Source organism: Cetorhinus maximus, unplaced genomic scaffold (assembly GCF_964194155.1).
Source record: "Cetorhinus maximus unplaced genomic scaffold, sCetMax3.hap1.1 HAP1_SCAFFOLD_2897, whole genome shotgun sequence".
In the NCBI taxonomy this organism is placed as follows: domain Eukaryota; kingdom Metazoa; phylum Chordata; class Chondrichthyes; order Lamniformes; family Cetorhinidae; genus Cetorhinus; species Cetorhinus maximus.
In genome coordinates, this window is record NW_027598828.1 from 1 (window position 1) to 13,633 (window position 13,633).

A 13,633-nucleotide genomic window follows, 5' to 3' on the forward strand; every position below is an offset into this window, starting at 1 on the left:
CACTCCCAGGACAGGTACAGCACGGGGTTAGATACAGAGTAAAGCTGCCTCTACACTGTCCCCATCAAACACTCCCAGGACAGGTACAGCACGGGGTTAGATACAGAGTAAAGCTCCCTCTACACTGTCCCCATCAAACACTCCCAGGACAGGTACAGCACTGTGTTCAATCCATGCTAAAGCATTCCATCTCTGCTCCTATGAGCTGCTTTAGTATCTAAATGATTTCTGACATTGAACAAGATGATTCATCATAACTCACCACAGCTGGCTTCATCTGAACCATCCTCACAATCCTGCTGACCATCACACTCCGCATTGGCTTTATTCACACACGATCCATCTCCACATTTAAAATTGAATTCTGTGCAAATTTTCTTGTCTAAGAGAGAAACAAAAATACAGTCACAACACGCCGAAAATCCCCAACCAATCTCCCACACACTCTCACCGGGGTACGGGTCCCACACACTCTCACCGGGGTACGGGTCCCACACACTCTCACCGGGGTACGGGTCCCACACACACTCACTGGGGTACAGGTCCCACACACTCTCACCGGGGTACGGGTCCCACACACACTCACTGGGGTATGGGTCCCACACACTCTCACCGGGGTACGGGTCCCACACACTCTCACCGGGGTACGGGTCCCACACACTCTCACCGGGGTACGGGTCCCACACACTCTCACGGGGTACGGGTCCCACACACTCTCACCGGGGTACGGGTCCCACACACACTCACCGGGGTACGGGTCCCACACACTCTCACTGGGGTACGGGTCCCACACACTCTCACCGGGGTACGGGTCCCACACATACTGACTCTCACTGGGGTACGGGTCCCACACATACTGACTCTCACTGGGGTACGGGTCCCACACACACTGACTCTCACTGGGGTACGGGTCCCACACACACTGACTCTCACCAGGGTATGGGTCCCACACACACTGACTCTCACTGGGGTACGGGTCCCACACACTCTCACTGGGGTACGGGTCCCACACACTCTCACTGGGGTACGGGTCCCAAACACTCTCACCAGGGTACGGGTCCCACACACACTGACTCTCACTGGGGTACGGGTCCCACACACACTGTCTCTCACTGGGGTATGGGTCCCACACACACTGACTCTCACTGGGGTACGGGTCCCACACAAACTGACTCTCACTGGGGTACGGGTCCCACACACACTGACCCTCACTGGGGTACGGGTCCCACACACACTGACTCTCACTGGGGTACGGGTCCCACACACTCTCACCGGGGTACGGGTCCCACACACACTGACTCTCACTGGGATACGGGTCCCACACACACTGACTCTCACTGGGATACGGGTCCCACACACACTGACTCTCACTGGAGTACGGGTCCCGCACACACTGACTCTCACTGGGGTACGGGTCCCACACACACTGACTCTCACTGGGGTACGGGTCCCACACACACTGACTCTCACTGGGGTACGGGTCTCACACACACTGACTCTCCCTGGGGTACGGGTCCCACACACACTGACTCTCACTGGGGTACGGGTCCCACACACACTGACTCTCACTGGGGTACGGGTCCCACACACACTGACTCTCACTGGGGTACGGGTCCCACACACACTGACTCTCACTGGGGTACGGGTCCCACACACACTGACTCTCACTGAGGTACGGGTCGCACACACACTGACTCTCACTGGGGTACGGGTCCCACACACACTGACTCTCACTGGGGTACGGGTCCCACACACACTGACTCTCACTGGGGTACGGGTCCCACACACACACTGACTCTCACTGGGGTACGGGTCCCACACACACTGACTCTCACTGGGGTACGGGTCCCACACACACTGACTCTCACTGGGGTACAGGTCCCACACACACTGACTCTCCCTGGGGTACGGGTCCCACACACACTGACTCTCACTGGGGTACGGGTCCCACACACACTGACTCTCACTGGGGTACGGGTCCCACACACTCTCACCGGGGTACGGGTCCCACACACACTGACTCTCACTGGGATACGGGTCCCACACACACTGACTCTCACTGGGATACGGGTCCCACACACACTGACTCTCACCGGGGTACGGGTCCCACACACACTGACCCTCACTGGGGTACGGGTCCCACACACACTGATTCTCACTGGGGTACGGGTCCCACACACTCTCACCGGGGTACGGGTCCCACACACACTGACTCTCACTGGGATACGGGTCCCACACACACTGACTCTCACTGGGATACGGGTCCCACACACACTGACTCTCACCGGGGTACGGGTCCCACACACACTGACCCTCACTGGGGTACGGGTCCCACACAGACTGACTCTCACTGGGGTACGGGTCCCACACACACTGACTCTCACTGGGGTACGGGTCCCACACACTCTCACCGGGGTACGGGTCCCACACACACTGACTCTCACTGGGGTACGGGTCCCACATACATTGACTCTCACTGGGGTACGGGTCCCACACACACTGACTCTCACTGGGGCACAGGTCCCACACAGACTGACTCTCACTGGGGTACGGGTCCCACACACACTGACTCTCACTGGGGTACGGGTCCCGCACACACTGACTCTCACTGGGATACGGGTCCCACACACACTGACTCTCACTGGAGTACGGGTCCCGCACACACTGACTCTCACTGGGGTACGGGTCCCACACACACTGACTCTCACTGGGGTACGGGTCCCACACACACTGACTCTCACTGGGATACGGGTCCCACACACACTGACTCTCACTGGGATACGGGTCCCACACACACTGACTCTCACTGGGGTACGGGTCCCACACACACTGACTCTCACTGGGGTACGGGTCCCACACACACTGACTCTCCCTGGGGACGGGTCCCACACACACTGACTCTCACTGGGGTACGGGTCCCTCACACACTGACTCTCACTGGGGTACGGGTCCCACACACACTGACTCTCACTGGGGTACAGGTCCCACACACACTGACTCTCACTGGGGTACGGGCCCCACACACACACTGACTCTCACTGGGGTACGGGTCCCACACACACTGACTTTCACTGGGGTACGGGTCCCACACACACTGACTCTCACTGGGGTACGGGTCCCACACACACTGACTCTCACTGGGGTACGGGTCCCACACACACTGACTCTCACTGGGGTACGGGTCCCACACACACTGACTCTCACTGGGGTACGGGTCCCACACACACTGACTCTCACTGGGGTACGGGTCCCTCTCACTCACCGTTATCACAAACAGCTTCATCACTGCCGTCCGCACAGTCCTTGTGTCCATCACAGGTTTGGTTCGAGAGGATACACGGCCCATCCTGACATTTCCAGTTATCCCCCGGACACTCTGTGAAAAACCGAGAGAGAAACTCAAACTCACTAATGGATTCATCTATCGCTCTTTGCTCAGCATCCTCGACATCTCCCCTCCCCTCCACTATATACCCTCCCTCTCCCCTCCCCTCCAATATATACCCTCCCTCCTCTCCCCTCCCCTCCAATATATACCCTCTCTCTCCCCTCCCCTCCAATATATACCCTCCCTCTCCCCTCCCCTCCAATATATACCCTCCCTCCCTCTCCCCTCCCCTCCAATATATACCCTCCCTCCCTCTCCCCTCCCCTCCAATATATACCTTCCCTCCCTCTCCCCTCCCCTCCAATATATACCCTCCCTCCTCTCCCCTCCCCTCTAATATATACCCTCCCTCCTCTCTCCTCCCCTCTAATATATACCCTCCCTCCTCTCCCCTCCCCTCTAATATATACCCTCCCTCCTCTCCCCTCCCCTCTAATATATACCCTCCCTCCTCTCCCCACCCCTCTAATATATACCCTCCCTCCTCTCCCCTCTCCTCCACTACATACCCTCCCTCCTCTCCCCTCCCCTCCACCACATACCCTCCCTCTCTCCACACACCCTCCCCTCCTCTCCTCTCCCCTCCCTTCCCCTCCCCTCCCCTTCAGTCGAAAGTGAAACAGACTGGATCACATGACGCACTTCCCTGAAAGTGATACCATCCCTCAATGGGAGATTACAACATCCCCCTTTCTTTTTAAGGATGCTTCCCCCTTCCACAGAAGTGGGACTATTCACAATACATCTTCATGTTTAGTTCCCATTGAATAAGTGTGTAGGACTGGTGAATATTTGAGTCTGTAAAGCGTAGAGGTTTATCTGTTGGTAACCCGGGTCTGGTGACGGTTACCTTGTCTGGAGGTGCCTTTCATTGCTCAGTGATCTGTGGGATTGTCATTCTTGGATGTTGGTCTCATTTGGGATCTTGTCCTCGATGTAAGAGGACTGTACGGTGTTTGGGAAGCGGGAATGGATCTGATTTATCCTCGGTTACCCCCTCTCCGCTGTGCCTTTGTCTGTGATGGCTCCATAGGACCTTGGTTCTGAACAAACCCTTGTCACCTTGACTGGTGGGCATGAACCTCCTGTGGGATCCTGGGTGTAAACCTCTTGTCCCAACAGTAAACTTGGCAACTCTGCATCTGCACTTTGATCTAGCACGTTGGCCATCTGCTCCGGGAGTTTTAAAAGTTGCTCTCTGGTTTCTGAGAGTGTTGAGTGGGTAAGAGTAGGTCAATCGGTGCCCACCAGACATGAGCTCTGCTGGTGGTGGAATAGGTGCAGTTGTAGGGGTCACTCTCAGGTGTAACATCGCACTGTGTGGACCTTGCTCGGTCTGTCTACATATGAGAATGAGGGATTTCACCGTGTGAATCATTCATTCCACTAGGCCGTTGAGTCTAGGGTAGTGAGGAGAAGAAGCAGTGTGATCGATATTCCACTTCTCACATGTATCCTGAAATGGCTGACCAATTACTTGTGGACTGTTATTCGTAATGATCTCTCCAGACACACCAAACAAACTGGAAATAACTCTGAGAGTGTGTGAGAGAGTTGTGTTTGATGTGTTGTCTGTCGAATAATGGGGTACTTGGTAAAGATGAAGTCAGGGCCATGGGTGTGAAAGAGATCGGATGTGATTTTGGACCAAGGCTGGGCAGGAACTTCATGTGGAATCAATGGTTCTGACTTGGCACATCCTCTTGACAAGCCTCACACTTCTTGACGATGACTTCAATGTCAGTGTTCATTCCCGGCCAACAGACTGTCTCTCTTGTGGCTCATCTCACAGAATCACAGAATTCTAACAGCACAGGAGGAGGCCATTCAGCCCATCATGTCTGCACCGACTCTCCAAATGAGCATTATGACCTAGTGCCATTGCCCTGCCTTTTCCCCTGTCCCCCTGCACATTGTTTCCATACAAACAATCATCCACTGCCCTCTCGAATGCCTCGATTGAACCTGCCTCCACCACACTTCCAGGCCGTGCATTCCAGACCCCAACCACTCGCTGTGTGAAAAAGTTTCTCACCTCACATTTGCTTCTTTTGCAAATCACTTTAAATCTGTGCCCTCTCGTTCTCGATCCTTTTACGAGTGGGAACAGTTTCTCCCTATCTACTCTGTCCAGCCCCCTCATGATTTTGAACATCTCTATCAAATCTCCTCTCAGCCTTTTTCTCTCCAAGGAGAACAGTCTCAAACTCTCCAATCTATCCTCTTAGCTGAAGTTTCTCATCTCTGGAACCATTCTTGTAAACCTCTTCTGCTCTCTCTCCAACGTGTTCACATCCTTCCTATAATGTGGTGCCCAGAACTGTGCACAATACTCCAGCTGAGGTCTAATGAGCGTCTTATATAAATTCAGCATAACCTCCCTGCTCTTGTACTCTATGCCCCTATTAATAAAGCCCAGGATACTATTCCCTCCTTTCACCCCCACACCCTCATTACCCCCATTCCCCCTCCACACCCTCACTACCCCTCCACACCCTCACTACCCCTCCACACCCCCATTCCCCCTCCACACCCTCACTACCCCCATTCCCCCTCCACACCCTCACTACCCCCATTCCCCCTCCACACCCTCACTACCCCCATTCCCCCTCCACACCCTCACTACCCCCATTCCCCCTCCACACCCTCACTACCCCCATTCCCCCTCCACACCCTCACTACCCCTCCACACCCCCATTCCCCCTCCACACCCCCATTCCCCCTCCACACCCCCATTCCCCCTCCACACCCCCCTCTTTAACCCCCCCATCCCCTCTTACCACAGGCTTTCTCATCACTGTAGTCTCCACAGTCGTTCACTCGGTCACACATCCAGAGTTTGGGTTTACACATTCCATTAGCACAGGTAAACTGGTCGGCCTCACACTCTGTGGACAGAGAGAGGGAGAGAGAGTCAGAGTGAGGCTAGGCGAGGGAGGGAGAGGGGCAAGAGAGGGAGAAGTTGGCGTGAGAGTGGGAGGAAGAGAGAGGGGGAGAGACGGGGGTAAGAGAGGGGGTAAGAGAGACGGGGGGAGAGACGGAGGGGGAGAGACGGGGGGTGGGAGAGACGGAGGGGGAGAGACGGTGGGGGAGAGACGGCGGGGGAGAGACGGTGGGGGAGAGACGGGGGGGGAGAGACGGGGGGGGAGAGACGGGGGGGGAGAGACGGTGGGGGGAGAGACGGGGGGGGAGAGACGGGGGGAGAGACGGGGGGGAGAGACGGGGGGAAGAGAGAGGGGGAGGAGAGAGGGGAGAAGACGTGGCAGGTGACGAGTGAGAGAAGGGGGGGCGAGAGAGAGACAGAGAGAGAGGGTGGGGTAAGTGGGCAGGGGGCAGTGATGTGGGTTAGAATAACTTTACAATTCTTCTCCCAGATCCTCAGACTCAACACGTTCATCAAACCCCACTCGCTACACTCACACTCGTGCTCGACACACTCGCGCTCGACACACTCGCGCTCGACACACTCGCGCTCGACACACTCGCACAAAAAACACCACCACTGGATACACTCACACACAACACCCGCACTGGATACACTCACACTCAACACCCGCACTGGATACACTCACACTCAACACCCGCACTGGATACACTCACACTCAACACCCGCACTGGATACACTCACACTCAACACCCGCACTGGATACACTCACACTCACACACAACACCCGCACTGGATACACTCACACTTACACACAACATCCGCACTGGATACAATCACACACAACACCTGCACTGGATACACTCATACTCAACACCCGCACTGGATACACTCACACACAACACCCGCACTGGATACACTCACACTCACACACAACACCCGCACTGGATACACTCACACACAACACCCGCACTGGATACACTCACACTCACACACAACACCCGCACTGGATACACTCACACACAACACCCGCACTGGATACATCCCTCCCAGTTAAGCTGAACACACTGTCAGACACTCTGCTCCCTGCCAGATATAGGAATGTGTTTGTATGTAGGTTTGATGCTACTCACCACACTGCAGTTCATCGCTCATGTCCCCACAGTCATTCCAACCATCACAGCGAAGACTAGAGCTGATACACAAACCAGATTTACAGGCAAATTCTCCTGGACAGGCTGTGTGTACAGAGAACACGTCCATCACACATAGAAACATGTACCAGAGAGACCGAGATCAACACAGAGAACACGGAGACTGACACGGACAACACGGAGAACACGGAGAGTGACACGGACAACATAGAGAACACGGAGAACACGGAGAACACGGGAACACGGAGAGTGACACGGAAAACACAGGGAACACGGAGAGTGACACGGACAACGCAGGGAACACGGAGAGTGACACGGACAACGCAGGGAACACGGAGAGTGACACGGACAACGCAGGGAACACGGAGAGTGACACGGACAACGCAGGGAACACGGAGAGTGACACGGACAACGCAGGGAACACGGAGAGTGACACGGACAACGCAGGGAACACGGAGAGTGACACGGACAACGCAGGGAACACGGAGAGTGACACGGACAACGCAGGGAACACGGAGAGTGACACGGACAACGCAGGGAACACGGAGAGTGACACGGACAACGCAGGGAACACGGAGAGTGACACGGACAACACAGGGAACACGGAGAGTGACACGGACAACAGGTTCAATGAAGAGTGCAGGAGGGCATGCCAGGAGCAGCACCAGACATACCTAAAAATGAGGTGTCAACCTGGTGAAGCTATAACACGGGACTACTTGCATTGCAAACAGCATAAGCAGCAAGTGATAGACGGAGCTAAGCGATCCCACAACCAACAGATCAGATCTAAGCTCTGCAGTCCTGTCACATCCAGTTGTGAATGGTGGTGGACAATTAAACAACTCACTAGAGGAGGAGGCTCCACAAATATCCCCATCCTCAATGATGGAGGAGTCCAGCACATCAGTGCAAAAGATAAGGCTGAAGCATTTGCTACAATCTTCAGCCAGAAGTGCCGAGTGGATGATCCCATCTCGGCCTCCTCCGGAGGTCCCCAGCATCACAGATGCCAGTCTTCAGCCAATTCAATTCACTCCACGTGATATCAAGAAACAGCTGAAGGCACTGGATAATGCAAAGGCTATGGGCCCTGACAATATTCCGGCAATAGTACTGAAGACTTGTGCTCCAGAACTTGCTGTGCCCCTAGCCAAGTTGTTCCAGTACAGCTACAACACTGGCATCTACCCGGCTATGTGGAAAATTGCCCAGGTATGTCCTGTACACAAAAAGCAGGACAAATCCAACCCGGCCAATTACCGCCCCTTCAGTCTACTCTCCATCATCAGTAAAGTAATGGAAGGGGTCATCAACAGTGCTATCAAGCGGCATTTGCTGAGCAATAACCTGCTCACTGATGCCCAGTTTGGGTTTTGCCAGGGCCACTCAGCTCCTGACCTCATTACAGCCTTGGTTCAAACATGGACAAAAGAGCTGAACTCCCGAGGTGAGGTGAGAGTGACTGCCCTTGACATCAAGGCAGCATTTGACTGAGTGTGGCATCAATGAGCCCTAGCAAAACTGGAGTCAATGGGAATCAGGGGGAAAACTCTCCGCTGGTTGGAGTCATACCCAGCACAAAGGAAGATGGTTGTGGTTGTTGGAGGTCAATCATCTCAGCTCCAGGACATCACTGCAGGAGTTCCTCAGGGTAGTGTCCTCAGCCCAACCATCTTCAGCTGCTTCATCAATGACCTTCCTTCCATCATAAGGTCAGAAGTGGGGATGTTCGCTGATGATTGCACAATGTTCAGCCCCATTCGCGACTCCTCAGGTACTGAAGCAGCCCATGTCCAAATGCAGCAAGACCTGGACAATATGCAGGCTTGGGCTGACAAGTGGCAAGTAACATTCGCGCCACACAAGTGCCAGGCAATGACCATCTCCAACAAGAGAGAATCCATCCATCGCCCCTTGACATTCAATGGCATTACCATCACTGAATCCCCCACTATCAACATCCTGGGGGTTACCATTGACCAGAAACTGAACTGGACTAGCCACATAAATACTGTGGCTACAAGAGCAGGTCAGAGGCTGGGAATCCTGCAGCGAGTAACTCACCTCCTGACTCCCCAAAGCCTGTCCACAATCCACAAGGCACAAGTCAGGAGTGTGATGGAATACTCCCCACTTGACTGGATGAGTGCAGCTCCCACAACACTCAAGAAGTTCCCCTCCAAGCCACTTACCATCCTGACTTGGAAATATATCGGCCGTTCCTTCACTGTCGCTGGGTCAAGATCCTGGAACTCCCTCCCTAACAGCGCTGTGGGTGTACCTACACCACAGGGACTGCAGCGGCTCAAGAAGGCAGCTCACCCACCACCTTCTCAAGGGGTAATTAGGGATGGGCAATAAATGCTGGGCCCGGCTAGTGACGCCCACATCCGGAGAAAGAGCACATTTTTAAGAGGATAGGCAGATACTGTCAGGGACTCTCACAGAGTGAGCGAGGGTTGAACGGAGGTGATTAACAGGTAGGGGTAACTCACGGTTGTTGGGATCGTAAGCCTGGTAAAATCCGATAAATCCTTTGTCAGTGTGGGACTCATCGGAGTGGAATCGGACATCAACCTGAGATCTCTCAATCCGCAGAGTGATTAAAGGGTGATCACCGCAGTACCTGTTAGAGAGGGGTCAACCAGAGGGTCAGGGGTCAACCAGAGGGTCAGGAGTCAACCAGAGGGTCAGGGGTCAGCAAGTGGGAGAGAGAGCGTGGTCAGGGGTCAGTGAGAGGGAGAGAGAGAACAGGGTCAGGTGTCACTGAGAGAGAGCAGGGTCAAGGGTCAGCGAGAGGGAGAGGGAGTGGGGTCAGAGGTCAGTGAGAGGGCGAGAGAACAGGGGTCAATCGTCACAGAGAGAGCAGGGTCAAGGGTCAGCGAGAGGGAGGGGAGTAGGGTCAGAGGTCAGCAGAGGGAGAGAGAACGTGGTCAGGGTGAGTGGGAGGGAGAGAGAGGGTGGTCAGGGGTCAGTAAGAGGGAGAGAGAGTGGGGTTGGGGTCAGTGAGAGAGAGCAGGGTCAAGGGTCAGCGAGAGGGAGGGGAGTGGGGTCAGGGGTCAGCGACAGGGAGAAAGAACGGGGTCAGGGGTGAGTGAGAGAAAGCAGGGTCAAGTGTCAGTGAGAGTGGGCTCAGGGGTCAGCAAGAGGGAGAGTGAGTGGGGTCAAGGGTCAGCGAGTGGGAGAAAGGTGGTCAGGGATAGGGTCAATGAGAGAGTCAGGATCAGCGAGATGAAAATCGTGGCAGGCATCAGCAAGAGGGAGATAGGAGGTCAGGGGTCAGTGAGAGGGAGTGAGCGGGGTCAGGGGTTCAGCGAGAGGGAGCGAGCGGGGCCAGGGGTCAGCGAGAGGGAGGGAGCGGGGCCAGGGGTCAGCGAGAGGGAGCAAGCGGGGCCAGGGGTCAGTGAGAGGGAGCGAGCGGGGCCAGGGGTCAGTGAGAGGGAGCGAGCGGGGCCAGGGGTCAGTGAGAGGGAGCGAGCGGGGCCAGGGGTCAGCAAGCGGGGCCACAGTTCAACAAGAGAGAGCGAGCGGGGCAAGAGGTCAGCAAGAGGGAGCGAGCGGGGCCAGGGGTCAGTGAGAGGGAGCGAGCGGGGTCAGGGGTCAGCGAGAGGGAGCGAGCGGGGCAAGAGGTCAGCGAGAGGGAGCGAGCGGGGCCACGGTTCAATGAGAGGGAGCGAGTGGGGCAAGGGGTCAGCAAGAGGGAGCGAGCGGGGCCAGGGGTCAGCAAGAGGGAGCGAGCAGGGCCAGGGGTCAGTGAGAGGGAGTGAGCGGGGTCAGGGGTCAGTGAGAGGGGACGATTGGGATCAGGGGTCAGTGAGAGGGAGTGAGCAGGGCCAGGGGTCAGTGAGAGGGAGTGAGCGGGGTCAGGGGTTCAGCGAGAGGGAGCGAGCGGGGCCAGGGGTCAGCGAGCGGGGCCAGGGGTCAGTGAGAGGGAGCAAGCGGGGCCAGGGGTCAGCGAGCGGGGCCAGGGGTCAGTGAGAGGGAGCGAGTGGGGCCAGGGGTCAGCGAGAGGGAGCGAGCGGGGCCAGGGGTCAGCGAGAGGGAGGGAGCGGGGCCAGGGGTCAGTGAGAGGGAGCGAGCGGGGCCAGGGGTCAGCAAGCGGGGCCATGGTTCAACAAGAGAGAGCGAGCGGGGCAAGAGGTCAGCAAGAGGGAGCGAGCGGGGCCAGGGGTCAGTGAGAGGGAGTGAGCACGGCCAGGGGTCAGCGAGCGGGGCCAGGGGTCAGCGAGAGGGAGCGAGCGGGGCCAGGGGTCAGTGAGAGGGAGCGAGCGGGGCCAGGGGTCAGCGAGAGGGAGCGAGCGAGGTTAGGGGTCAGCGAGAGGGAGAGAGCGGGGTCAGGGGTCAGTGAGAGGGGACGATTGGGATCAGGGGTCAGTGAGAGGGAGCGAGCGGGGCCAGGGGTCAGTGAGAGGGAGCGAGCAGGGCCAGGGGTCAGCGAGAGGGAGCGAGCGGGGCCAGGGGTCAGTGAGAGGGAGCGAGCGGGGCCAGGGGTCAGTGAGAGGGAGCGAGCAGGGCCAGGGGTCAGCGAGAGGGAGCGAGCGGGGCCAGGGGTCAGTGAGAGGGAGCGAGCGGGGCCAGGGGTCAGCGAGGGGGAGCGAGCGGGGCCAGGGGTCAGCGAGGGGGAGCGAGTGGGGTCAGGGGTCAGCGAGGGGGAGTGAGTTATAGATCCTGTGAGTATTTAATGGGTGACGATGAAATTGGAGTGTACCTCTCCCCATCAACCTCCAGATAATCTTTGACACAATCACCGTGTCGACACCCAGGCTCCTCCATACGGATCATCACAAACTTCAACCGGATCTTCAATTGCGATAGGACCTAGTCAGAGACAGCGAAAGACAGAGAGCAGACACAGAGATTAACCAGCACCAAAACTGGCCATTCAGCCCATCTGCTCCTTGCTGGTGTTCCTGCTCCACTCCAGCCTCCTCCCACCCCCCTCTCCATCTCACCCCATCCCCATATCGTTCTATCCCCTTGTCTCCCTCATGTGTTTATCCAGCTTCCCCCTTAAACACATCGACACTATTCACCTCGACCACTCCCTGTGGGAGCGAGTCCCACATTCTCCCCACTCTCTGGGTAAAGAGGTTTCTCCTGAATTCCCCATTGGGTTTATTAGTGACGATCTTATATCGATGGCCCCTAGTTCTGGTCTCACTCCAAGTGTGGTCTAACCAAGGGATATGGAGACTGGAACTGTGCACAGTGCTCCCAGTGTGGTCTAACCAAGGGATATGGAGACCGGAACTGTGCACAGTGCTCCCAGTGTGGTCTAACCAAGGGATATGGAGTCCAGAATTGTGCACAGTGCTCCCAGTGTGGTCTAACCAAGGGATATGGAGACTGGAACTGTGCACAGTGCTCCCAGTGTGGTCTAACCAAGGGATATGGAGACTGGAACTGTGCACAGTGCTCCCAGTGTGGTCTAACCAAGGGATATGGAGACTGGAACTGTGCACAGTGCTCCCAGTGTGGTCTAACCAAGGGATATGGAGACCGGAACTGTGCACAGTGCTCCCAGTGTGGTCTAACCAAGGGATATGGAGACCGGAACTGTGCACAGTGCTCCCAGTGTGGTCTAACCAAGGGATATGGAGACTGGAACTGTGCACAGTGCTCCCAGTGTGGTCTAACTAAGGGATACGGAGACTGGAACTGTGCACAGTGCTCCCAGTCTGGTCTAACCAAGGGATATGGAGACTGGAACTGTGCACAGTGCTCCCAGTGTGGTCTAACCAAGGGATATGGAGACCGGAACTGTGCACAGTGCTCCCAGTCTGGTCTAACCAAGGGATATGGAGACCGGAACTGTGCACAGTGCTCCCAGTGTGGTCTAACCAAGGGATATGGAGACCGGAACTGTGCACAGTGCTCCCTGTGTGGTCTAACTAAGGGATACGGAGACTGGAACTGTGCACAGTGCTCCCAGTGTGGTCTAACCAAGGGGTATGGAGACCGGAACTGTGCACAGTGCTCCCAGTGTGGTCTAACCAAGGGATACAGAGACTGGAACTGTGCACAGTGCTCCCAGTGTGGTCTAACCAAGGGATACAGAGACTGGAACTGTGCACAGTGCTCCCAGTGTGGTCTAACCAAGGGATATGGAGACTGGAACTGTGCACAGTGCTCCCAGTGTGGTCTAACCAAGGGATATGGAGACTGGAACTGTGCACAGTGCTCCCAGTGTGGTCTAACCGAGGG

At 56.3% G+C, this 13,633-nt stretch overlaps 1 protein-coding gene across 1 annotated transcript in view; it reads right to left on the reverse strand.

The window, feature by feature from the left end:
* Nucleotides 1-262: 262 nt before the first annotated feature.
* Nucleotides 263-13,633, reverse strand: part of LOC144677693 (suppressor of tumorigenicity 14 protein homolog) — a gene marked incomplete at its 3' end in the record, with an annotated part of 29,857 nt that continues 16,486 nt past the window's right edge. The window contains exons 8-13 of the mRNA XM_078537729.1: nucleotides 12,138-12,247; nucleotides 9,925-10,055; nucleotides 7,406-7,510; nucleotides 6,169-6,276; nucleotides 3,263-3,376; nucleotides 263-382 (exon numbers count right to left, since the gene is read on the reverse strand). Coding sequence (XP_078393855.1) covers nucleotides 263-382; nucleotides 3,263-3,376; nucleotides 6,169-6,276; nucleotides 7,406-7,510; nucleotides 9,925-10,055; nucleotides 12,138-12,247 — 688 coding nt within the window. The remainder of the gene's footprint in view (nucleotides 383-3,262; nucleotides 3,377-6,168; nucleotides 6,277-7,405; nucleotides 7,511-9,924; nucleotides 10,056-12,137; nucleotides 12,248-13,633) is intronic.